The sequence below is a fragment of the Eptesicus fuscus genome, chromosome 20, assembly GCF_027574615.1.
Source record: "Eptesicus fuscus isolate TK198812 chromosome 20, DD_ASM_mEF_20220401, whole genome shotgun sequence".
In the NCBI taxonomy this organism is placed as follows: domain Eukaryota; kingdom Metazoa; phylum Chordata; class Mammalia; order Chiroptera; family Vespertilionidae; genus Eptesicus; species Eptesicus fuscus.
The window spans coordinates 24,644,019-24,671,064 of NC_072492.1; the positions used below are offsets into that span (position 1 = coordinate 24,644,019).

At 38.5% G+C, this 27,046-nt stretch overlaps 1 protein-coding gene across 1 annotated transcript in view; it reads left to right on the forward strand.

Annotated features, from left to right (window-relative positions):
* The window catches only part of STXBP4 (syntaxin binding protein 4), a 106,693-nt gene that overhangs the window by 37,920 nt on the left and 41,727 nt on the right, over positions 1–27,046 (forward strand). The window contains exons 12-15 of the mRNA XM_054709239.1: positions 14,012–14,188; positions 19,034–19,150; positions 19,889–19,938; positions 22,043–22,176. Of these exons, the coding sequence (XP_054565214.1) occupies positions 14,012–14,188; positions 19,034–19,150; positions 19,889–19,938; positions 22,043–22,176 (478 nt within the window). The remainder of the gene's footprint in view (positions 1–14,011; positions 14,189–19,033; positions 19,151–19,888; positions 19,939–22,042; positions 22,177–27,046) is intronic.

A 27,046-nucleotide genomic window follows, 5' to 3' on the forward strand; every position in this document is an offset into this window, starting at 1 on the left:
TTAGGGGTATGGTCAAAACAGTTCTGAAACAATTTTAAGATGTATTATAGGTTTCAGAACATGGGTTGATTGTTGTTGAAGTCCAGAATCTCAATGAAAAAGCAAAGACATAGAAAATAGAATAAAGGAGGTCAAGAAAGAATTGGAGGTATTGTGAATGCATCATTTCTAAAATATATGTATATGTGCATATGAATGTATATGTGCACATGAATATATATATGTATGTAGATAATATTTGTGTGCAGGTGTGTGTGTGTGTGTGTGTGTGTGTGTGTGTGTGTGTGTGTCCATTGCTCGGTCAACTAAGGAGCCAAGAAGCAAATATTCTAATAGCATAACCAAGTGCCCAGATTCCAATCCCCACTAAAAGGAACCCAGGATCCTTGGAGAAATGACTGATTTCAGGTCTGGGGAGGGAAGTACAAGATGGGCCTGGAACATGTTATACAGAAAATAAGGAAGTGTTCACAATGCAGGGAGCATGTCACAAGGAACCAGCTTGGAGGGGCTCATTGGCCAAATCTGGAAGTACTTGAGACCAAGATAATTAAATACAGTAATGAATTACAAACCATCGAAAATGAAGTGGTTCAGGAGTCCATACAATTTTAATCGGAGGAAAGGAGGGCTCTTTGCTTGTTATAGTCAGTTGAGTGCCAGCTGGTAACTGCAGAGTGGCCGTTAGATTTGGGAAATCGGCATTCTGCATCTGTTTCAGTAAAAACTTGGATCAGACTAGAATCATCAGATACTAAATCTAGGGGGAAATTGTGATGAAGAGCAGAATATTTACACATTAACATGGTTTTAATGTTGCTCTCTAGAAATTGCTTATTAATTGTAAGCGGAAAATAGTAACTACACAGTAGTGAAATCAGACAACTCCATCACGTGTTAAAATTTGATATCAGATGGGCATGTGTGACTTCTTTTTTTTTTTAAATTTCCATCTTTTGTTTCTTCATTTCAAAGCAAAAATGGGACGTATTTATTTATGTTTAATGTTAATTCATTTGTTTTTTTTGTTTTTGTTTCTTTATTGTTGAACGTGTTACATAGTTCCTCCTTTTTCCCCCATTAACCTCCTCCAGTCCACTCCAGTCCTCCCCCTTCCCCCAACCCCTCACCACTCCATTGTCCTGTCCACTGGTTATGCATAAGTGCATACAAATGCATTGCCACAAGTGGTGGCGAGGTTGTGGAGAAAAGGGCACCCTGGTGCATGTGTGACTTCTAATGTGATACCTTGAGAAGGTGTGTGTATTTATTTATGTGTATTATGCATACAATACACACATATGTACATGTGTGTGCATGTGCTTGTGTATATATAATAAAACACTGCAGAAGTTTGCCACTTTGCACCACTTCCATCCCTGGTCCAGCCATCACCAGCTCCTGCCGGGGTTGCAGTTATCAATGCCTACCAGCTTACCCTGCTTTTACCCTTCCCCACCCCATACAGTCTAATCAGAACACAACAACCAGAAGCATCCTTTTAAAACTTAAGTAGAACTCTCCAAGACTTTTCCTTCTCACTCAGAGTGAAAGCCAAAATCCTGCACGTAAATGACAAGGCCTCAAGAGCCTCCATGATCTGCCATCCTAGCCCCATCCCCACCCTCCTCTTATGGTGATTACTTCATCTCTCATCACCCCTCCCCCTTCTCTCCCTACTAATTCTCCAGCGCCCCTGACCTCACTGCACCATCACCCCACTAGCTCTCCAACTCTCACTGTGTATGGAGAAGGTTTTTGGTGTTACTGATTGCTCTCTTGCATGTTATACACTTGTTATGTTACTGCTAATGAAAGAGTTCCTATGCTTTAGTGAGAATAATTACCTCTCCATTTTTTTCAAGGATTAATATAATTTTCACAATTAGCAAAAGAGTCTTTAAAAATTACAATTAGAGAGTGTGTATACCTCTTCTATTAAAAACAGAAATTTGAGTTGTATGAAATTTGGCAAAATTTCTTTCCCATTTTTGGTATCCCTTTGAAGATCTTGACATGAAGTAGTATGATACTAATAATTATACCATATACTTATAAATTCTTTAAAGACATGGGTAACCTAATTATGAAAACACTACTAGATTGATTTTTCAATTTATTTTACAATGATAGTTACTGGTTCCTTCCAAAGGCAGAAGAGAACACAATTTGATAAATCTTTTGTTCACTCACTTGTGAAGTTTTAATTGCACAATTTTGAGACAGTGGCCTGATCCTAAGAACAGAATAATCTCCTCTTTTGAAGGTACATTAGCTATTTTAAATTATGGAAATTATTTTACCTTTATTTAGTGTAGTGACCTCCCCCCGCCCCCAAAAAAGCAATGAAGAACAAAAAGAGGGAGAAAGGGGGATTGGAAAAAGGAAGGGAGAGAGAGGGAAGAAAAAATATATAACATGAGAGAACAAACTGGTAAGGAATGTTTCCACCTGAGGTATAAGGCACATTCCTTTTTCACCCAGGCATGGCTACCAGAATACTTACTGACTGTTTTGTCAAAATTGGCTGCCCTGTTCTCTGAAGCCTAAGTATTTTTTAGGAGTTCTTATGCCTTACAGAATAGCCCAACTTCACTGTTTAAAATCATGAGCACAATTTCCCATGAAGTTACACTTCTTGTTATTTTTTTCTTCAAGTTTTAACAGCTTTTAACAGGCATGGACCATCTTCTAGCAACTTCCTTTGATCAACAACTTTCTAAAACCTGCTCTCACACTTAGGTTGTTTTTTTAAAGTTCCTTTCAGCATCGCGTTATGACCTAAGGCAGCAATGAATTGGTGAACAGTCCAAAGCCAAAATAGTTAGCTTGTCTGAACCAGTCTTCGCCCTGAAGAAACACGGGAAATTGTTCGTTTGGCAACTTCTCTAGATTCAAATAAGCCCAGTTGTATTTGGCCTCACCTGTGCAAAGGTTGGGTTGAATGCTTGAAGTCCTGAGGCAGAAAGTTAAGGTCCAATCGGCACAGGGTTCCCTGTGGATCGTTGAGGTTGAACATGAACTCGGTTATAGCTGGTGCAGCTGGCATGGGAGCAAGCTTGGTTTATGGATTAAGCAACAAAGGCAACTGTAAGGACAGAATAAATGTACTACTTCTAAAAAGAGCAATAATATGTGATTACTAAAGATGTATTCATGGTTTTACACTTTCAGAGATTGTATTTCTTTGTGCATTTATTAAAGAAACACTAAAGTCTCTAATTTTCAGAATTGATTTGAGTTCCCACATTTTCTTTTTTAGTGATCTGAACTTTTTGTAGTATTTCAGTTTAGTAAATAGCCTAGGTTGTCAATCTCATCTTTAGAGGGGGGAAAAAAGAAGAAAAATACATATATTTGATTTGTCAGTCTTTTCTGTTCTAAAAGGTTACCATAGTAACATGTTCCTGTGTTTCCATTGCAGAGGGCCACTGGGACCTCACTGGATTTACGTATTTTCTGCAGTTGGTTGGCTTCCTTAGAACTGATGGTAGGGTTCTGGGTTCTGTATGATGAGCCACTATTTTCTGGCTTCAGGACCACATGCAGCATTCCGTAATCCATTGTTTCAAGCGTGCCTGTAGTAACTTATAAGGGAGATGAGTTTTTAAACACATGTGTTTTTGTGTTATCTATCTTCTTCTGGGATTTCTTCTTTTTTAAAACTTTTCTTAAGGTTTATTGTTAGTTAGATTTAACATACAAATTTAGCAAGAGAACTTAAGAAACATTTATTTAATGTTCATTTTGTATGGATGGACTGGGAAAGCTAGACAAACTCTCTACAAGGAGTTCTCGACTAGTAAGAAAAAAAGAAAAATAGAGCAAAACCTTCATTTTCTACAAAGCATTTCAGACTAAGTGCCCGATAGCTAGTGAGTCATCACAGGCACGATTATATTCCAAAGTAGGCATTACTCCCTATAATTTTCCTTATTTAACTAAAAGCAAACAAATACAGATCTCTAAAATTGCATTAGGCAGTTGCTAGGAGAGCACCTTTCAGGGCGTATTTTAAACATATCTGTGTTAGAGCAATATATATTAATTTGGCTGACAAACTAGTAAATTTTACCCAAGGAGGAAGTAGTGATAAGGCAGTTGATACTATAAAATTCTTATCTTGGCAGCTTACTATGTGAGAAACACTTTTGGTATTCTTACTTCAATATGGGACTCCTGACATTGTGTTACATGATTTATATTCACAAGCTATTTTAGAATTAAAAACAAGACTTCTCTAGTCCTACCTACCTAATTTATTTACATAAATAAATCACCCTTTTAGAAAATATTATACTTTGATTCGTCGTTATCCATGTTAGTTGTCAAAGATTGTGTGTTACCACAGTTTCAAATTAAATTTGTGAATTCCCTCACAATTCTTCACTATTGAAGGCAGTTGCTTTCCTGATATGATTGCTAGTGACGTCCTGCCAATCTTGGCCATATGCCTCTTATTTTATCTTGAATCTTCTTACCTCTCCTGCTTTTTCTTCTTGTCTTCTCTTGTATTAATACCTGTTTCCCCTTTGCCCCACATCATTTTATCAGATCTCTTTATTGCAGTTGTTAACCCTATTTCTATCAAATCTTTCATCAATATTTTCATCTATATGCAAATTGCCTTTGTAATTTTCTCAAAGTTTTTAAACACAAGTGTTTTGTGTTATCAAATCTATCTTCTGTGATTGCTTTTTTCAAACTTTTCTTAAGGTTCATTCTTAGCTATAGTTCACATACATCTTTAGCTAGTTTTCCTTCCATGTCTGTATTCACTTAGCCCATCTAAGAAATTACTTCATTGGGTGTATGGTATGAGATGAAGGTCAACACTTTACACTTCTTTTCCCCAAATAGTTTGTTGTCGTAACCACTTATTGTTTTGTGGTATCTCCATTATCATAGATTAAATTCTTACATAACCTAGGGTCTGTTTGGGGCATCAGGTCTTTCCAGTTGCGTTGTCAATAAATATTTATTGGGTGAGTGAAAGTTCTATCTAACTCTTCTTTGGCTAGTTCCAACTATTGTAGGTTTATATATGATTTAAATCCTTGAGCCTTGTCCCACCTTCCTCCTTACTTTCTCCTTGTTGGTAGTGGTGGTTTTCTACATTTGCTTACCAGTTCTCACTGATTATTTTCTTCCAAATTCACTTAAGAATCATCTTTATTATTTAGGTCTTATTATATCTAGATTCAAATTTAGAACTGTTGGTCAAGTTCCTTCAAAACAAAATCTGATAAAATTGTGATTCTGATCGAATTAAACCTCTATAGGTTACTATAGAAAGAATAATTTCTGTCTTGAAGTGAGGTCTGCCTTAAACCCCAAACTTTACATTAATTCTATAAGTAGCCTTTGGGCTGTACCAGGCTTTGATGAACAGGGTTTAAATACTGATTATGAAAAGAAATTTCCAATACCATTAACAAACTAGAGGCCCAGTGCATGAATTCCTGCACGGGTGGGGTCCCTTGGCCTGGCCAGCGATCTGAGGCCTATGAGGGGGGAGGGGCCACAGGAGGTTGGCTGTGGGAGTGCATTGACCACCAGGGGGCAGCTCCTGCGTTGAGCATCTGCCCGTGGGTGGTCAGTGAGCCTCATAGTGACTGGTCCACCAGTTGTTCCAGTTGTTCGGTCGTAACCGTCGCTTAGACTTTTATATATATATATATAGATAGATGTCCCTTTTGGTACATTTGTTACCAGAATTAAAGAAGTTGGAAAATAGGTGTTTTTTTTATGTCATCCTTCACTAAACTGGAAAATACATGTATAGGGTTAAATATATTGTCAAAGCAGGTTTTAACTAATTAATACTTATATTGTGAATAAGATCATGTGGTAAAATTTACCAGATAGATGCACTTGTGTGTCTGTCTTTGATTAGGGACGTCTGTTTATAAACCAAGATTGAAAATTGTTTCTCTGATTTTCTTGGATGTTCACAAGCAGAACTCAATTTTGTGCCTTTTGGAGAATGAGGCAGCTGCAGGTGAAGAAGTTGACAACTCTTGGGAAGGTTAATTAGAGCTAATTATAATTTGATTGACCTCCTTTTCCTCCAGAAAGCTTAACCAAATCTTCCTTTGCAAAGTGAGCACTTTACTTTTTCATACAAACTAAAGATAATCTTTGTTTCTCAGATTTGCAAATATCTATCATTTTTACACATAAATTAAGTGCCATCATATGAATTATTGAATCAGAAATATGGGTGAGGTCAGAAAGGACCTTCAAGATTATATAATTTTTTTGAGAGCATGTACTAAAGTTATGATTGAAAAATGTAAATTTTAGAGAAATATATACTAGTGTGCATAATTTTTAAATCTTTAAAATTTTTAATCTATTTAATGAGAAAACAAGAAATAAAATTATTAAACACGATAAAGTGTAACTACCTGTTTTCAACTTGAGTATTTTTTCCCTTTCATTGGTTTGCCATAATCTCATTTGCTTGATAAATACTACAATAGGATTTTTGTTGAATTTATGTATATAAAAGGAATTTAGTGAAATAATTTGCTTTATTATTATGTGGTGTTATTCATAGCATGCTTTGTGACTGTTATTACAATTACTTAAATGAAATACAGTTTTATTAATATTCCCATAAAGTTGAAACCTTTTAGAAAGAACTTTCCTATGAAAGCTTTGTACCTAATAAAGTTCTCTAGGGTAGTTATTGTAGTCCATGAAAAACAAAATAGTCATTTTCATTGGTGTCAACAGTTATATCTCATATTTATGTTAAGTGGAGCGCCTGTTCATTTTAGGTAGGGTTTTTAACTCTCAGCCTGCATTCTAACTTGGGCAGGTAAGACCCTTTCATTTTAGAAAGTTAGGTAGTAAAATATTTATATTTTAATGATAGTTCAAGATAGCAGTAGGAGATACTAAGTAGTATGTGATTATTAATAGATCACAGATATTATAAAAGATAAAAGGAGGGGGAAAGGATTGTACTAAGCTGAAGTGGTCTGGAAAGATTAGAGAAGGTAAAATGAAGTAGGTTTTGAAGGATAGATGAGAATTGGATAAAGAAGAAGGGGGAAAGTGTATACCTAGTGGAAAGAATAATGTGCTGGAAAGCATTGTGGAGGTAGGAGAGTTTAATCTGGGGAAATGGTAAATTAGTGCATTTGGATGTACGTGAATCTAGATATAATAAGACGTAAATAATAAAGATGATTCTTAAGTGAATTTGGAAGAAAATAATCAGTGAGAACTGGTAAGTCATGTAAGAGGTTTGAATATGCTAAGGCTGCAAAGACTGGTTTGGAACAAGTAGTGGAGAATCTTGAAGTATGGAAATGGAGGGAGTATTTGTCATGTACCGTTTTGTCATGTCCCATGTATTTAGGCTTGTTACCTAAATACAAGTGGAATGGAGCAATATTTCAGGGAAATCAGTGTTTCAGAATGTGCAGAATACAGTAGAGTGACGAGCACAGTAGACAGGGGGATCACTTATGTGATTTTCATAGTATCTGTGTGTGAGCTGGTAAAGACATGAATCAGTATTGTGGTGGTAAGAATGGAAATTAAGGATTGGCTGCAAATATATCATAAGTGAAGACTGCACAGTGCTTAGTAACTGGTTAGTGCGGAGGTGGAGTCGTGGGCCTGATGTGTGCAGGGGAAAGGAGAAAGCACATTCCAGAGGCCTGTGTAAAGTTCTGTGGATGAATTTTCTCCCCCAAGTGTGTCCATGCTTAAGGGATGAGTTGCAGGTTCCTTTATGAATATCTGCAAATTACTTTGAGATCACCCATTGAGAAGACTATGATACATATTTTACTAAAACCTATACGTAAGTTGAGGAAACTAGATATAACTTGCTTTAAAACCCTTTTCCTTCAACAGCCCTCTTCCTGTAGTAAACCCTAATCTTTTTCACAAGCTGTAATGGGACCTAGACCAAGAAAGGTTTTCCCATGAGTGAATGTAGGAAGCTGATAAGAGAAGCAATCTTTTGAGCTTGGTAGCGTAAGTTACATTCCACTAAAACATATATCTCTTTGAAGTCTCCTTTTTCTCCTGTCAGCCATTGACATTTTGAAAGATTTACTGATTAGCTTAAAAATTACAGAACTTCTAAGGTTAGTGATGCAACGTGCTAGCCTAATCACAAACGTGCAACTGCCATTAAGGCGCTTTCCTTTACATTAGTGCGCCGTCACAACTCATAACTAGAGAAGAAAAGACTTTATGTGATTGTTGATAACATTAAAGAAGACGTGCACATTATGTTTTTAAACAACTTTGCTAAATTTCAGTATTACTAATTGAATGCCTCAGGAAAGTCCTTAATAAGTCATCTAGTCTAGCTCTCTGCATCAGTAGTTATGTATATTTTTCAGAATCAGTAACAGGGAAAAAACTGTTAACAAGAACCATAATAGTTTCTTTAACCCTCTTGTGAGAGTTGTTTTGACCCTATAAAGTATGTTGTTTCCTATGCTACAAATGAACAAACTGGGTCTTAGAGAATTACACCACCAGAATGTGAAAAAATGCCCAGACCTAAGATTCTGACCTAGATATAGCTCATCTAATGCTCATGTTTTTTTATTCTGTATCATTTTTTATGCCTCGTGGGGAAGAAATGCTCTATGGGGAGAAACACACTCCATATTGTCTTCCTTCTGAGCTCCCACTGCCCTTTGTGTATTTATAATGCCCTTAGTCTCAACACAATCACATAGCTAAGGTCAATGAAGACCTTAACTTTCCTATGCTTCAATTTCCTGTCCATTAAATGAAGATAAAGGCCTACGAAGATTTTCATTAGTGTGAAATACGTTTTCAAAGAAGAATTTGGGCTGATCTTCCCTTAAGATTCATTGTGAAATTGTGAGGTGGAAAACATCCTTATTATGCGATGGGACAGTATGAGTTGAAAGCATTTCCTCAGTGTCACTCACACACACACACACACACACACACACACACACACACACACACACAAATTAAGTCAGAGATTTGACTTCATAATTCAGTATGAAGTATATTTGCTCATACTAACTATTAAAAAGAGTAATACTTATGTCGATTATGTTGAATTTTCTGATTTACTATTACATCTTACTTTCTCTCTTTATTTTCTAACTTCCTAACTGAATTACTCCTTACCTAATACAAAGTGACTCCGGGAACTGGCTAGAGTGTTTACCCTGATGGGATTTCAGGCTCCTGGTGTTGTATTGGGAAAATTCTGCCTCAATGTTACTGATAAAGGAGGCTTTATAGTTAGTTATTAGAAGATCGCCCAGGAGGAAAGGAAATAGATTGATGTGATTCTGTATAGCACACTGCTGCTGTCTGTTCTTTATGGCTTCCTCTAAGAGTCATCATTTCCATGCACTAATCTTCTAAGCAGCCATTCAGTGGGAACTGGGCTAGAACTTTGCTAAGGGGTCACATCTACCAACCTGACCGTTATACCTTTAACAAAGGAACTAGCATGAATTTATTCAGCATCAAACCTCTGCATCTTTTACCACCCAGCTGCATTTCACACCGTATTACCATCACTGCGCTATAATGGCTCTATCAATTCATCCAGATTCTTCATTTAATTAACTAGCATTCTTTGAGCAAAAAGTGCTGCTTTTTAAAATTTATTTATTTTTAAATCCTTATTGTTGAAAGCATTACATATGTCCCCTCCCCCCCCCCCATCCCCATTGACCCCTTCTAGCCCTCTACCACCCCAGGCCTCCACCACCCCAGGCCTCCACCATCCTATTGTCTGTGTCCATCGGTTTTGCATATATGCATACAAGTTCTTTGGTTGATCTCTTCCCACCCACCCCTGCCTTCCCTCTGAGATTCCACAGTCTGTTCTATGCTTCTGTGTCTGGATCTGTTTTGTTCAACAGTTTATTTTGTTCATAATTTCCACATCTGAGTGAGTTCATGTGATACTTGTCTTTCTCTGACTGGCTTGTTTCGCTTAGCTGTTTTATAGAGGAATAAAAGCTGCATGAAGTGAATGTGGAGACAGAGTATCAAGTTACTTACTCTTCACTGCAGCTTTGGAGAATGTTCTGTCCTCTTATTTCTCTTCAGTGAAATATATATTTTTCTAGCTTGATTGAATGGAAAATGGGGGCTGATATAACCACCTCAAAGGTTTCTGAGTAGATTGTAATGGCCACATCCTAAGTTCATGAAGAATTGGGCACTGATGATGCTGTCATCTGCAAGTGCTTTTTGGAGCGGTATCATGGCATAGTAGCTGAGAGCATGAACTTTGTAACTAGACTGCCTGGGTTCAGATCCTGGCTCAGCCACTTACTAGGTTTGTGATTCTGAGCAAGTCACTTAACTTTTCTGTGCTTCAATTTCCTGTCCATTAAGTGAAGGTGATAATTGACATACCTCACACAGCAGCATGCAGGTTAACTGAGTTGATCCTTGCGAAACACTTAGAGTAGTGCCGGCCATTACCCTCAGCTATACCGCCTGTACGCACGGCCACAGTGTGACGTGAAGCTGACTCAGCTGTAGCATTGGTGACTCCTGATCACCTGGGCTGAACTAACTAGATGTGACCGACGTGGCTAGAAAAACATCCTTTTCTTTCCTCTGATACTTCTTTTTAAAAGTACTCTTTTATTGTAAGACAATTACTTTACAAAATAAGAAAATAAAGTTTTGTGAATCAAGAGTATAGTAGGCGGTATGTTGGCCACATCTCCATCCTGCACCTGCTGCCATCTTTCGCTTCCTGAGCACTGTGTTCTCATCTCACTTTCTGCTCAGAGGGTGTCAAGACTTCCCCAGATAGAAGTTCTTTTGGAGCTCACCAAGATGGTGGCTGAGTAGGTGGGTGTTACACTCACCTCTCCCAGGACCAAACCAGAATTACAACTAAAATAGAGATTAGTCAACCTGGATAACCAACTGAACATGAGCTGGAGAGATCTTATAACCAAGGATTTATAGGAACCACATCGAGACTGGTAGGAAGGGCAGAGACAGGAAAAGGGCTGGCTCCACTCCCACTGGTGGCAGCTGAGATTCCAGAAGGATATTGCATCTGCAAAGGCTGCCCCTGAGAGGCGTGGAGTCTCAATCCCAAGCCAGGTTCCCTAGCCCAGAGCACTAGAGCCAGGAAAAGGCACTCACAAACCATCTGGCTGTGAAAATCAGAGATTCTGTCTGCCAGGGAGAGACAGGAGTCTATGAGACACAGGTGCCCTCTTAAAGGGCCAATGCACAGTCTAATTTGCAGACACCCACCCTGGGCTCCTTCAGAGGGAGGGTAGGGTAACTAGAGTTGTGTGAAGAGAGACTGGGGCTTGTGACTCTGGGGAGAGAGCTGAAGGAGCAGCCACCAGGTTCCCTGAGCCCAGTTCCTCTCCCACACTGCAGATGCCATCTTTCGTGGGTGGAGCATTCCCCTCTCTGCAGCATCAGCCTGGTGGAAAGCAGTAGCCCCACCCACTGGGCTCCCTGCGGAACTTGCACCTAGCTGAGGAGTCAGCTGCCTGGGCCAGGGTACAGAGATCTGGCAGACTTGGCGGGGGGTGTAGGGGGGTGTCAGTGACTGAGTTGTGTGCATCATAGGGTACCAGAAGGAGAAGAGAGAGAGCAAGGGATGGAGAACCTATTTGAAGAAACAATGACTGAAAACTTCCCTAATCTGGTGAAGGAAAAAAAATGCAAATTCAGGAAGTGTAGAGAGTCAAACATGATGAACCCAAAGAGGCTCATATCGAGACACATCATAATTAAAATGCCAAAGGTTAAAGACAAAGACAGAGTCTTAAAAGCAGCAAGAGAAAGACAAATGCTTATCTACAAGGGAACTCCCATAAGACTGTCAGATGATTTCTCAACAGAAACACTACAGGCCAGAAGGGAATGGCATGAAGTATTTAAGGTGATGAAAGGAGCTATAATCAAGACTACTTGACCCAGCAAGGCTATCATTTAAAATTGAAGGAGAAATAAAGAGCTTCCCAGACAAGAAAAAGCTAAATGAGTTTGTTAACCACCAAGCCAGCATTATAGGATACTAGAGGCCCGATGCACGAAATACATGCAAGAGTAGGCCTTCCTTCCCCCGGCTGCCGGCACTGGCTTCCCTCTGGCATCCAGGACCTGGGCTTCCCTCCAGCACCCAGGACTTGGGCTTCCCTCCAGCCGCTGGCAGGCACCCAGGACCTGAGCTTTCCTCTGGCCACCACAGGCACCCGGAACCCGGGCTTCCCTCACAGCCCTGGCTTTGTCCAGAAGGTCATCCGGTCTAATTAGCATATTACACTTTTATTATTATAGATGTTAAAGCACCTTCTTTTAGAAGAAGAAGAAAAACAAAACCACAGAGGAGCATAGTTAAAAGAATAAAATGGCAATAAATAAATACCTATCAATAATTACTTCAAATGTAAATGAATTAAATGCTCCATTCAGAAGAAGAAAATAAGACCCATATATATGCTGTCTACAGGAGACCCACCTCAGATCAAAAGATAAACAGACTAAAAGTAAAGGGATGGGAAAAGAGATTTCATGTGAGGCATAATCCAGTCTCCGGGCCTTTGCACAAACTGTTCCCTCTGCCCAGAAAGCTCCCCGTTGGGAAATCTTCATGGCTCTATTCATCCTGCAGATCTCTCATCAGGTGTCTTCTCAATGAGATCTTCACTGGTAATCTCTATTTTCTATCTCCCCAAACTCGAGTGTAAATTCTGAGGGGCAAAAGAGAGGATTTTTTGTCTATTTTATTCAGTGCTCTATCCTCGGTACCTAAAACAGAACTTGACATAAAGTAAGTACTTAACAAATACATCTTGAATGTATGAATGAAAATTTGATCCTTAAAAACATATCCATATTCCCAGCCCTCCCCTCACTTCAGTCGTATTTAGGCTCAAACAAAATCAGCATCCTGTAATATAATAGCTCCGAGAACATTAAAGTAGCCATGGCAATTGGAGCAGAAAAAATTCCATTGCAGAGGAAAGAGATTTGTGCATCAAGTAAAGAAAAAGAAATGGTTTACAGTATAGGACCTGCCATGTTAAATTAGAATGGTGCCCTGGGGCGGATGGTTGTGGACTCAGCACCAAGGCATATTTTGAGAGAGCAAGTGGTTGGCCACCCCATCCTCTTCCTAAGGTGGAAAATGGAGCTAATCCATAGTGTTGTTTGTTTTTGCTTTATTTTTTATCATCCAGTGGCAGAGTAAAATGGTGAACCTAGCATCAAGGTTGGAGTCAGGCAGACGGGGTTTAAATTCTGGCTTTCCTCTGTGTCCTTGGATTATATAACCTCCCTGAGCCTCTGATTGATTATGGATAAAATGATTTTTTAAATAAGTCCTTTCTCCCAGTAGTGTTATAAAAGTCAAATGAGAGAAGACCCATGAATCACCGGAGACATAACATGTTTAATAAATGTCTTGTGAGCATTGCCTCCTATTGAAATAACTGTATATTTTGCTACTGAATTCTACCTTTTGGCTTAAATCGAAAAAAGCAAAGTAGCGTTAGACTGGTGTCTAGGAGTAGGCTTTGGCTCCTGGGGCATGAACCCGGGAGAAGCCCCCCACACTACAAACCTCTCAGCAGTATCTGAGGAAGCTCCGAGGACCTTCCCAGAATGAGCCTCACCGTGGACTTGAGTTTTCTGGAAGCTTACTCTTGTTATCTTTTGAACCAGTTCTTTTTCTCCTACTTGTCATTTTCAGTTCTCCTCTGCTTTCCTTACTTTCAAAACGTTATGCTACCTGTGGAAAGTTGGGGATCCCATACTGAAAATCATCTCAGAAGCCAACAAAGGAAAAGCAAGATCGAGCAGCTACTCTGCATCATAAAATAGCATGAATATTAATTTTCAAATTGAGATGCGGGGACCACGTACATATTAAGTTTTAGAATGATAACTTCCAGAGAGAGGAAATATTTTGTTTTAAACCACTGAGCTAATTTTACATGTGTGTGTGTGATTTTTTTTCCCCCAATGACATCCACCTTGAAACCTTGAGGAGGCCAAAGCGGTCATTGAAGAAACCAGAGCCCTGCGCTGCCGGATTCACCTTGCCGAAGCCGCGCAGAGGCAGGCGCGCGGCATGGAAACGGACTACGAAGAAGTGATCCGTCTGCTCGAGGCCGAGATCACGGAGCTGAAGGCTCAGCTTGCTGATTATTCTGACCAAAATAAAGTAAGCAAAGCAGTCCCCTCTTCTGGTTACCATGGTTCCCTTGCCGTGGTCATGTATCCTGTTTTCATTTTCTTTTCGTCTGCACTTCTAAACTAGGTCAGTGTTTGTCTTCTGTTATTCAGCCACGGGGTGATGTGTCGTGATGGGGCAGCGTGAATGTTGTCAGCCGCCCCTTATTCAGATAGCTTCCTTTGTTCTGGTCCTTGGTCAGCATTGTACACACAGCTCAGGCATCCTGGAATTACTGAACATTTAACTGATTACATTGTGTTTATTCCTTTGTTTCTAAACTTGCTAATTTGTCTTGTGGGGATGGGAGGAGAAAGTCTAGCGGTGGGTTTTGGTTTTTTGATTAAGGCACTCCAGAAAGTGTGAAAGTTAAGCAATTTTGCCTAAGGCCCAAGATAGCTGACAGAAAAAAACTGCGTTTGAATTTAGTAACCACTTTCCTGAATTTAGTGTTAACCATTTTCTTGATAACTTTACAACCTATGTTTCTATATATCCCTTAAAATTGCTGTTTAGTTTTGTCTGTTTATCCATTATACATAAATAGGAAATACAGTGTATTTGTTATTCCGCCTTGCTTTTTTCACTCAACATGTTTTTGTGACTCATCTGTTTAAAGATTATAGCAGGTTTGTCTTTTCATTGCTTTGCTTGTACACCATTGAATGGATATACAACAGTGTATTTATCCATTCTGTATTTGATGTACCGCCCAATTGTTTGTTTTCTCCTATTATGAATAATGTTACAAAAACATTCTTGTGTAGGTATAGATGTAGAGATATGGATATAGATATAGTTGTCCTGCTCTACATGTGTAACAGTTTCTCTTCCGTTCATAGCAGAATGGCTAGGTTGAATGATGAGTGTACAATCAACTTTACTAGGTGATGCCCAATTGTATTTAAAAGCGTTTGAACCAGGTTTTACTCCCACCGGTTGAATGGGAATTACCGTTTACTCCACATCCCTGCTGACACTTTGTTTTCCTTTGCTTTTAATTTTTATCAGTCTGTCAGGTGTGATAATTAATCATAGTGGGTTAATTTGCATTTCCCTGGTTACTAATGACTTTAAGCTACTGATGTATGTGCTGGGATCAGCTGGCACTGGCTCAGGAGAGCTGATTGTGTACATCTCTTCTCAACTCCATAGTTAGTGACATCAGGTCGGTGGCTTGAAAACAGCCACGTCGGAGTTATTTATACCCCAAATGCTATAATCCAGGGCTTCGCCCACAGCCCTAGATAGCCAGTGGAGCATATGCTTATGCATTTATTAGGCATTTGTGTTCCTATGTGAAATGGCTCTTCATATCTTCTAGCCATTTTCCCCTGAATTGTCTTTTTCATATTGACATGTAATGATATGTTCTGATTACTAGACCTATAATGTATTATCCTATACTAGAGGCTCAGTGCACGAAAATTCGTGCACTCAGGAGCGAGGGTCCCTCAGCCTGGCCTGGGCCCTCTCGCAGCCCAGGACCCCTTGGGAGATGTTCACCTGCCAACTTAGACCCGCTTCCCAGGGGATCGGGCCTAAGCCAGCAGTCGGACATCCACCAAGGGCTCCTGGACTGCTAAAGGGTGCAAGCCGGGCTGAGGGACCCTCTCAGCCAGGCCTGCACCCTTATTAGAGGCCCAATGTCATGCACTGGGCCTCTAGTATATTATAAAATCTTCTGGATTTATGGCTGCTTTTACACTCTTTGGTGAATGAACAGATGTTCTTAATTTTCATGTAATTAAACTTACCAGTCTTCCCCTCATGTGTCTTTTTAGAAGTCCTTCCACTCCCAAAGATATAAAGATATTTCTTTATATTTGCCTCTAAAAGTTTTAAAATTTGACCCTTCTGTCTTTGGTTTTATGGCATTGTAAAAGGTTGGGATCCATTTTATTCTTTCTTCTAAATGAATAACCAACCATGCCAGCACCATTTACTCAAAAGCCTCTTCTTTCCTAATTGAACCACATCTAGTTTGTTTTTTTTAAGTGTGTTGGCTACATGACTCTTTGATCTTTTATATGTAGGCCCAATTTATAAATGCTACAAAATAATAGCCTTTTTACTGAAAATGCATTAAGTATGTAGATTAATTTGGGAATAATGTACATAGTTATGACTGAGTCACAGAAAGGTTAATTGCCTTGTGGCCAGAGAATCTAGCCCGAAGAAGAACATCACAAAATGTTGATGGTTGTCTTATGACTTACTATATGGGCAGTGTTAACAAATGTTCAAAGGAAGCTTGAAAAACATTTTGCTGTTGTTTGATGTAGTTGTTTTATTTTAGACCAGTAGATCAGAGTCATTAATTGTGGGGTTCAATTGTTCTCTAGTCATATTCATTTTTCAGGGAAGTGTGTTAAAATCACACATACAGGAGCTTGTGATTAATGTTCTTTATATTTGATGTGATGCTTTTAGTTACATACAAGGTTGGAATTACGTTATCATCCCTTTTATGAAAATGTTGTGATTCTTTAATCTTGTAATCTTCTCTTCATCTTAGTGCTTGTTTTTGATTGATATTAAAATAGTTACACTGACTTTCTTTTGATTAGTATTTACTTTTACTTTTACCATCCTTTTACTTTCAACTTATCAATGTCCCTAAATTTTAATTGTGTCTATGTTAAATAACATGTAGCTGAATCCCTCCCCCACGTTTTAATAATTTTTTACCTTTAATTGGAAATATTGTTTCAATTACATTCTTTTATTTGCTAATGCACTTGGCTTCATTTCCACCCTCGTAATTTGCTCATTTTAATTGTCTTGTGTTCTCTTCTTGTTTTTCATTTGTAGTCTTCTTATCCCCCTCCCCCTTCCCTCTCTCTTTCCTTCTTCTTTTCCTCCTCCTCCTTCTCCTCCTTTTTTTTTTTTTTAATTGGTTCACATTTCTCCTGTGTTCTCCAACTCTTATTCCATTTTTCCCTCTGCTGGTTCACAAGATATATACTCTTTTTCTAATTTATAATGATTAGTTAAGAAATTTTAACATTCTATTTTAACTTAAATTATATAAAACTAATCACTAGCTTTCCCCCTTCTTCTGAAAGTACTTTAGAACAAATTCAGTCACCTCTTCCTACTTCATTTCCATTTTGTCACTATTTTAGTTCTTTCTTGACTTTTAACACTATAACTTAGACATGATTGCTACCTTTGTTTAGTAGACCGCCATGCTTACCATTTTCTATGTGCAACAGTCTTTCTTTCTTAGACCTTCTTGCTAGAATTATTTTCTTTCTTTCTGAAGTGCAGCTTTTACAAATTTGTCCAGTGAGGATCTATTGGTAATAAACTCTCTCCATTTTTGTTTGCCTGGGATTTTTTCAGTGTTTATTCCATGGTTACAGTAATCATCAACCAGTCAGTCATTTGTTTGAAATCTGTTGTTTTTTGTAGATGATTTTAAGATCTCTTTATCATCAGTGTTCAGCAGTTTGACCATGAAGAGTCATGTGTTGACTTAATTATTTAGATTCATTGAGCTTCCTGAAAAAAAAATGTCCTTTGCCATTTTTTTTTAAACCATAAAGTGTTATCCTCAGCTATTTTTCTTTCATTCTTTTTGGTCTTTCTTGTGGAATTCAGGTTGGATGTATGCAAGATCTTCTTTTCTCCTTACCTCTTCTCTTTCTTTTATGTTTTCCATTTTTTATCTTTCTGCTTCATTATAAAGAGCTTCTTTACCTCTGTCTTCCAGCTTACCCATTCTCTTTTCAACTGTATGTAATTGGATAGTAAGCCCATAAATTGAGCTTCTAATTTAATTATGATTACATTTTTATTTTTTAAGATTGATTTTTTATATTATCGGATCTATTTCTTAACCCTTTATTTTGCTTTCAATTCCTTCTTAAGTTTTAAAACACAGTAAGTATTACTTTGCATTCTATATCTGATCACTCCAGTGTCTGTTGTCTTTATAGGGCTTCCCTTGTAATTTGTTTTCTTCAATGAACTTTTCATTTATGGTAGCTCATTTCTGAGGTCAGGTTCTTTTGATACAGTGTATGTGAGAATTACTTAAGATTTCAGTGTAGAAAATGCCCCTGCAGAGAAGTTTTGTGTTTTCTTCTACCAGCTTGGGACCAATTTAAACTGAATTTTCAGCTTATGAATTTACACAGTGTAAATTCTGACCTTAAACCTGCTTGTGGTTAGCATTTATTCAGAGGATACTTTTTAAAATCTGCTCACCAGAGCCAAAGTCAAAACTCTGTTCACCTTGAGTTTGTTTCTTCCTCGTTCACCCATTAGAGTTCTCCCACCTGCCATATGTGCCTGATGAAACCCCACGCTGCAGGCCACCAGAGCTCAGCAGGTGCCCTCAGAGCAAATTACAGTGCAGTCACTCTTACTCCAGCGTTCGCTCGGCACTGCTGCTGCTTGTCCCATGGAAGGCCTGCCCTGCCCACGGAATCCCTTACCTCCCTCCCTGCCAGCTCAGCTCCCTATTGGCTTGTGTAATATTAAACATAGGCGTATATCTTCAGAAGTTTTAGTTTTGCCACACTGGTAGGGTTTCTGTCAGCATCTGGTAAGCCATGTTGCAAAACAAAACAACACTGTAAACTAATTTAAATGTCATTCATTATAGGAAGTAATAAAGTTATATGAAGCTTATCTCATCAAATTTGCAGCACCCGTGTGCAGTTTAACTGTTAAATGGGCCATTGTTTTTAAGTGCTGCCCCAAATAATAAAAAGAAAATAAATGATACGGCAGTGTCGGGTACTGGTTCACACAAGCTAACGCAGGAGCCTCACCTGTGGAACGGAAGAAGGGCGTAAGACGGCCTTTTCTGCTCTCTCCACCCAGGGAAGTGTTCAGGAGCTAAGGAAGAGAATCACAGTGCTTGACTGCCAATTGAGAAAGTCAGAAGTGGCTCGAAAAACTTTCGAGGCATCCACTGAAAAGCTGCTTCATTTTGTAGAGGTAAATTTTCCTATTACATTACTTTATGCCCGTTTTTAAGAAATGGATAGGCAACTAAGCTATATAGATAAATATCAGTGTTCAGTGGCTGGTGAAACAGTCTCTGTGGTCAAAACAGCAATACTAACTTAGAGTCAGATTTAAATTGCCTAGATAATGAAAAGACCAGCTAGCGAACAGGTTGTTAAGAGACATTATTAAGACAGGTTAAGATGATCCCAAATGTATACTGTTTGTTAATGAATACTTTCCTGAGAAAACTCTTGATATTCTATAAACATTATTTGATAAATATTTACTAATTATTAAGAAATATTCTATGGTTATATTTCGAAGTAGAATTACATGATATTGTAATTGATCCCCCCCAACACCACAAAACAGAAATATCTTTTTAAAAAATATATTTTCATTGATTTCAGAGAAGAAGGGAGAGGAAGAGAGAGAGAGAAACATCAAGTGATGACAGAGAACTATTTATCAGCTGCCTCCTGCTCACCCCCTATTGGGTATCAAGCCTGCAACCAGGGCATGTGCCCTTGTCTAGAGTCAAACCTGGGACCCTTCACACCGCAGGCCGATGTTCTATCCACTGAGCCAAAGCAGCTGGGGCAGAAGTGCCCTTTTAATCAATTGAGGCAGGGGGAGCATGAAGGAAGAGGTGATAAATATTAATAAAGCAAGAAAAGACATTTTTACAAACTTACAGATCTTTTTCACTATTTTGTTTGTTGACAGGCTATTCAAGAAGTATTTTCTGATAATTGTGCTCCATTATCAACTTTAAGGTAAGAATATTTGAGTGCTTCCTACAGAGTACGGCCCCTGACTACATTTTCATCTGGTAATTGGGACTAAAATACAAAAGTCTCCTAGGTTTAAGATGCTATGTAACTCCTATTCGATACTGTTCTTTAATGTCTTGTGGAAATAGATACAAGGATATGTCATTGTTGACCTCATCTCTGTGAAAGGAATTCCTGGAGATATTTAGCAAATCATTGTAACCTCATACTCTAAAGTTGAATTCCGTAAAGAAATTAAGCATCCTATGTATGAATAAAAGTTACTATCCTAGTCACTGCTAAAGGTAACTCTCCATCCAGCATATTAGTTGTTATGGCAAACAGAAGTTTATCAAACATGCTCATGCTATCCATTTCTTGCATTTTCAGCATTCAATAGACATGAATCAAAAATATATACTAGTATTTGGAGAATACATCTTGATTTTGTTATTATTCACAGTTGGTTTCTGATATAAAGTTTCTTACTAGGAGCTACAATCATACTAATAACATTTATTTATTTCAAACTGCAAGTTTATGGTCATTTAGATACATGATGCAAAAGAAAGATTTTTTTTTTCCTCATAGTAGCTGACACTAGCATTCAACTTCTAGCAATGTATGCTTACAGAAACATAGGCAAATTCTACCTTATGCTATGAAAAAAGCAGTTTACTATGTGAAGATGATTCATTGTATTCTTATTATATTTTAGGTTTCCACAGCATTTTTTTGAATTTAGAAACCCTATAGTAGTACACTTTTAAACTCATTTTATTGTAATGTTTTATGTCTTCTAATGAAGGAATTTAACATTTTTAGTTGTTACCCATGCTGCTTATGATGTAAAATAATTATGTGAATTCCATGATAATTATTTTTAGTAAGGATGTTAAAATACTCAGGAATCAGATTCCCCTTGTAGGTGTGCCCTCTACCCGCACCCCCACGGTCTCATTGTGACCCTGAATAATAATTCAGTCTTCCCTTGCCTTAATCTAGTTCATGAAAAAAAGATAAATTTTAAAAGTAACATTAAATAAAGTTTCACCATGTCTTGGAAAGTTAAACACTAGCAAAATTTGGTTCAGTCTTTTTTTTTTTTTTTTTTTTTTAGGGGAGATGTAAGGGGAGTATCTCAATAGAATATTCATCAGCTTTTTGTTTTTAAGGAATTTTAAAAATTGATTTCAGAGAAGGAGAGAGAGAGAGAGAGAGAGAGAGAGGGAGAGAGAGAAACATCAATGATGAGAGAGAATCATTGATCAGCTATCTCCTGCATGCCCCCTATTGGGGATTGAGCCCGAAACCCAGGCATGTACCCTAACCAGGAATTGAACCATTACTTCCTGGTTCATAGGTCATTTCTCAGCCACGGAGCCACACCAGCTGGGTCAGTCTTTTTAATATACTATATCTTCGTGGTGGATATTTTTCTTGGTCATTCAACACAAAATAAAGGTTCTGTATTTGAATTTAATAATTGATGCTTTAATCTTTCCTTGTTAATTAATCCCATTATGCTTAAGAATTATGCTTAGTATAATGGCTTTTTGCAGTAAACAAACCCTTTTATTTTTAATTATATCTAAATGCATTTATTTCAGGTGCCATTTGCATTTTTTTAAGTAACATAAGTGCTCTAGGCTGTTAGATTTAGGAGCAACAAATGGAAGTGCTTAAGAGATAATTTCACGAGTAAATATACATATTGAAGTTATAGTTAATATTATAAGAAGTAATAGTAGATGCATGTTTAGTAAATTTATGTTTATGAGCTTAACTTGAATTTTTACAAAATGAAATAAAAGGCTGCATCATGTTAGCATAATATAAGCACTCACTAAAAAAGCCCAACAAATGATTTAGGAGGTGGGCCATCCTTCTAATCCTTTTTTAAAAATATGCCTATTTATTACACAGTCAAGAATTGAAAACAGAAGTAATGTTTTCTGTGAATTACTTCATTTATGGCTACAAGAAGACAATGTTCCCAGATGTAGAAATATTTCTGTACAAATGTATAACTAATACGAATTCAAATTTAGCAAAGATAGATGCTATTTATTGTGTGATGACTTCAACTTTGTTTTATTGCCCTCAGTGAAAGAAGAGCCTTGTTAGCCTCTCAGACTTCCCTTACATCGCTGGGCAGGAATGGCCGGAGCATCCCAGCCTCGCTGGCCCTGGAGTCTAAGGAACTCGTTAAATCCGTTCGTGCCATACTTGATATGGACTGTAAGTTTTCAGAGTTTTTTTTACTTTTTAAAATTAATTGATTTAACAAAACAAAAGAAAATTTCAAATTTGACAGTTTGACTGTGTTGAAGTGTTAGTTTGGCTACAGTAACATTGATAGCTAAGTGATAAAAATGTTAATGCACTGGTTACAGGGGGAGAATATTTGTTTTACTTAAACTGCCCAGAATGGCTTCCAACAGAAGATAGCTGATTAAGATGTGTCTTTACTTCCATCCAAAGTCTCTTTGATGTGGAAGAATAAGCATAAAAATAGGTCCTCAACAGCACTGGAAACCTGGAAGGGTGGAGTCAACATGGAGGAATTTTTGAACAATATGAATAGATGGACCCTTGGCTGGCGTGGCTCAGTTGGTTGACGTACCATTTCATACACCAAAAGGTCATGGGTTCTTTTCCCTGTCAGGGCACGTGCCCGGTTGGTGTCTGATCCCTGCTTGGAGTGCATATGGGAGGCAACCAGTCAATGTTTCCCTCTCACATGGATGCTTCTCTCTTTCTCTCTCCCTCTCCCTTTCCCCTGGGCCAAAAAAAAAAAAAAAATCAATTAAAAAAATATGTAGACATCAGATGGAATAAGATTGAAGGTACGACCCAGCTGAGCCAAAGACCCCCAAAACACAGTAAATGTGAAAGACAAGATGCTGTAACAGTGAGTTCAGCAGAACCGTGGGGAAATCCCCAGGATCACAGGCAGGGAAAACTAGGCCGTGGGGCAGCCAGCGAGGTAATTAATTAAAGGGCTGACGAAGAGCTGAACCAGTTCCCTGCTCTTCAGGGCTGCTTGCTCAGGCATTCACTCCTCAGCGAGGCCAGGAGAACACCTCTCTAGGAAATGCATGATTTGCCAGGGCCCGAGGCACCACTGAGCTAGAAAGAGAAGCAGGCAATGCTTAAAGTAACTTCCAGCATCTCACAGGACAGGAGGGTCCTGGGGGGAAAGCTGGACTGACTGGACATTTCCATCCTTCCCTCCTGCCATCTCCAGGCCCTTCTGCCTCTTCGTGCATGCGGACTCCTTTCTTATTTGTTTCTTTTTCTGTCTCTTCCCTTGATGTCAATCAGTCTGCCGATAGCTTTTGTGCTGGCCACTAACATTTCACTATTTCTCTAGTTTGCCATTCTTCATTTTTCTGTGCTGGGGACCAGATATAAAATATATATTGATAAAAGTATATAGAGATATAAAATTCTACATTGAATAAGTATTAAAATAATAAGTTTTGAGTTATGTCTTAAGTAGTAGATGGCTTGACTTGACTTGGTGGAGAGCAATGTTCAAAATTCTTTGGGGTAACTTTTTCCTTCAATACTTTGTTATAGAGGATTAGAAATGGTGGCTCTCATAGTAGCTGCTTAGTTTATGCGGTAGGGCTTTTTAAAATTTTGTATAACCTATTACCTTTTAAAAAATCAAATTACATCCAAAAAAACCTGTAAGAACTCTTTATGTAAAGAAATCCTGTAGGTTTTAAGGGAGGGGATAAAAAAATAACCACTCCTAATATATATGCGTAAGCTCACAATTTTATATATCAGACATTTTTAAGTTAGAGTGGGAACAGGGTGGGGAAGCACCTTCACAGACATAGCCCAGTGACAGACACTGCCATCATTCATTTTAATTGCCTTGCTAACATTAACCTTTATATTTGTCAAACGTGGTTATTCAAAGAAAATGTCTGAAATTCAGCAGAACTTCTTTGAAGAAAAGTGAAAAATTCCCTCTGTATTGCAAGGTTATACATACTTCGTTTAAGACTAGCAAATAGTTTCTACGTTTTCTTTTTATTTAGAAATGTAATTGCCAATGCTGGCATATTTTCCCAGTACTTTTGTACTTTTATATAATATATCTTTTTAAGTTTAGTAATTTAGATCAGCTCATTTTTCTTTCTCTTTACACAGTAGCATTTTCTACATGTGCAATGAAAAACAGAAACTTACGACCATGAAGTAGATAATTCACCTTCAGCCTTCACCTCATTTCCTTGGCCATGGCTATCTGGTTATTTCAAGTTACAATCTGAAATTTTCGCTTGGGTAATTGCCTCCACTTTCTTCATAATAGAAGGACTCTCTAAGATGTATTACTGTGGGATTTCCTCGGAAATGAGAATAAGATTTCTTGGGTCTGAGAGCTTAAGAACAATCTTCCAAAGAATGTCTACAAGACAATTGTGAACCTTTTTTGGATCGTGGGCTACACTAAAATCTGGAGAAAGTCCTTCTCCCAGAATTGTGCAATTATATCGTTTTTGCATTCGTTTTCAGGTGTTTATGCCTAACAGAGATGGCCCTCTGCCCTCAGCAGAATACCTTGAGCAGTGGAGAAGTTTGGGAATCATAGAGGCAGCCTGGGGTAGCAGTTCAAATCCATAATGCTCCTCAGAATTTCTGAGTTTCCCTAGAGATAGATGCTCCAGAGAGCATCCCAATTAGTTCCCCAGCTGTCTTGGGCACATTACTTAACCTCTGGGCCTGTTTCCTCACATAAAAAGTGGAGATCGTATCAGAAGTGGCAGGATTGGAGGATTAAATGAGATACATGTAAAATAGCTAACAGAGCACCTGGTAATATAAGAGGCTTCATAAATGGACATTACCATAGCTGCTAAGCTGTACCACATTATCATTATTATTTAAAGTAATTAACTTAATGCAACTTTTCTCAGTGCAGAGTACTAAATAATTATTGCCTAAAGCTTCTTTTAATTTGGATACTTTTAAAAATATGGAAGATGAGAGGTTTTCCTAATATAGAACATTTAATGTTATTATGGATTTTGAGTTAGAATATTGTCTTCACAGGAAACGGCGGCTAAATGTCTGAGTCAGCATCTGTTAGTTGTTTATTGCTAACTGTAAGAAAACATTGGCCTGTTCTGTTACATTACTTCCATTGAAACAGTATATAGACAGAATAGGCATTTTTAATCATTTTTTGAATCCTTGGAGGTACTTATATTGTTCTCCATCAATACTTACATGGTCAATATTGGAATGCTTTCGTGTAACCTTTATTTAAAATAACTACTTGCTTTGAACTATAATCTTTTTTGATTGACATCTAGATGGACAAACTAACTCTTAACAAAAACAGGAAGAGGCAGTTCTAGTTTAAAAATGCATAATAAGAGAATCTAGCTAGATAATCCCTGAGGAGGTCTTTAATAAAAAGAGGACTTACTGACTTCCTGAGTAATTGGTAGCATAAACACAGGCATTACCTTCCTTCAAGATTCCCATGGAAATGATTAATGCAATATCCAAATAGGGTAAAATCTTCAAAAGCACCAGCAGTTACAGGCAGACCCCCCCCGCCCCCCCAAAGTCTTTTCAGTACAGGGCAGGTAGAAAACACAAAGGGCCAACTTGTTCCTCCTTCTGCTGGCACCACAGTAGCAGTGATGAGGAACCCTGGCAGGAGGGCACTCCATACTGCATTCGTATTTGAAGGGGCAATAAAGTCAGAAACTGCCTGGCAGGTAGACAGACTCTTTTTTCTCTTTTCTCTTTGTGAGTCGATGGCATTTTTTAAAAATATTTTTTTATTGATTTCGGAGAGGGAAGGAGAGAGAGAGAGAGAGAGACAGAAACATCCTGCACGCCCCCCACTGGGGATCGAGCCACCAACCCAGATATGTGCCCTGACTGGGAATCAAACCGTAACCTCCTGGTTCATAGGTTGACACTCAACCACTGAGCCACACCAGCTGGGCTCAATGGCATTTTTGCAGTTCTCGGGGTTCGCACACGTTCTGTGTCAAGCAGAAGGCCTACCGGGGCTTGGTCCTTTAGGCAGCCTCGGAACACTTTAGATCTGACATGCCCTGGGCATCCAGAAAGCTTTAAATGTAAAGGGAGTTGACACAGCGGCTTCTGCACCTAGTGCCACGGTGCTCTGCACACCACCTCTGACCCTGGCTTGCTCCTCACATCCTTCAGACCTCTGCATCATCCTTGGACACACAATGTAAATGTGTATTGGCCAGCCCCTAGCCTGAACAACTTGGTAAATGTCAGGGCAACCAGGGTCCACACATCCTGTCAGAGGTCAAAAGCCAATTCTGAGCACAGAGCTCTCTGCATTCAAGCTTTTATAAAGAGAAATGCATCACACGTGTACACACACATGCACACACACACACACACACACACACACACACTTCATCCAAGCTCTTCTAAACAAATATATACATAAATATACCAATGTGCGACGATGGAAAAAATCCATGGTACTAAAGCTAGAAAATAGAGCTGTTGGGATTCAGAATAGACTCTGGGAACAAGATGGTAGTGATCTCAGGCCAAAACCTCCCCATTCTGCTCTTATACTTAGAAATGACATTTAAAATTGCATTCGTGTGTTTAAAAGATTGAAACCAAGAAAGGAACCTCCCCCTGCACCGAAACGGAGGGTGAAACTCTAATGACAGGTGGGCTCTTAAGCCTCCGAGGCTCACGGAATTTAGATGAGCAGCTGGAGCAAAGGTTTCTACCCCTACAAGGGCCCAAACGACGCCAGAGCCAAGGAAGCAAGGAGTCCATAGAGAATGCACTGTCTTTTAAGTTGCTCCTATGTTACATACTAAAGAAATAAAAAATCCCCCGATTTAGAGCCATCCAATCCTGGCCCCTTATTAAATTTGAAAGTGAATATTCTCATCCACTGCAGGTGGGGATATAACTGGGCACCACATTCTTGGGAATCAGTTTTACAGTGCATATCAGGAGCTTGTGAAATGTCTATTTGAAAAGTTTCTGTGAAAGTTAAAAAAAAATGTTGTAATGGTCATATATTTTAACTTAATAATCACACTTACTGGTATTTTTTTGCAAAGAAAAT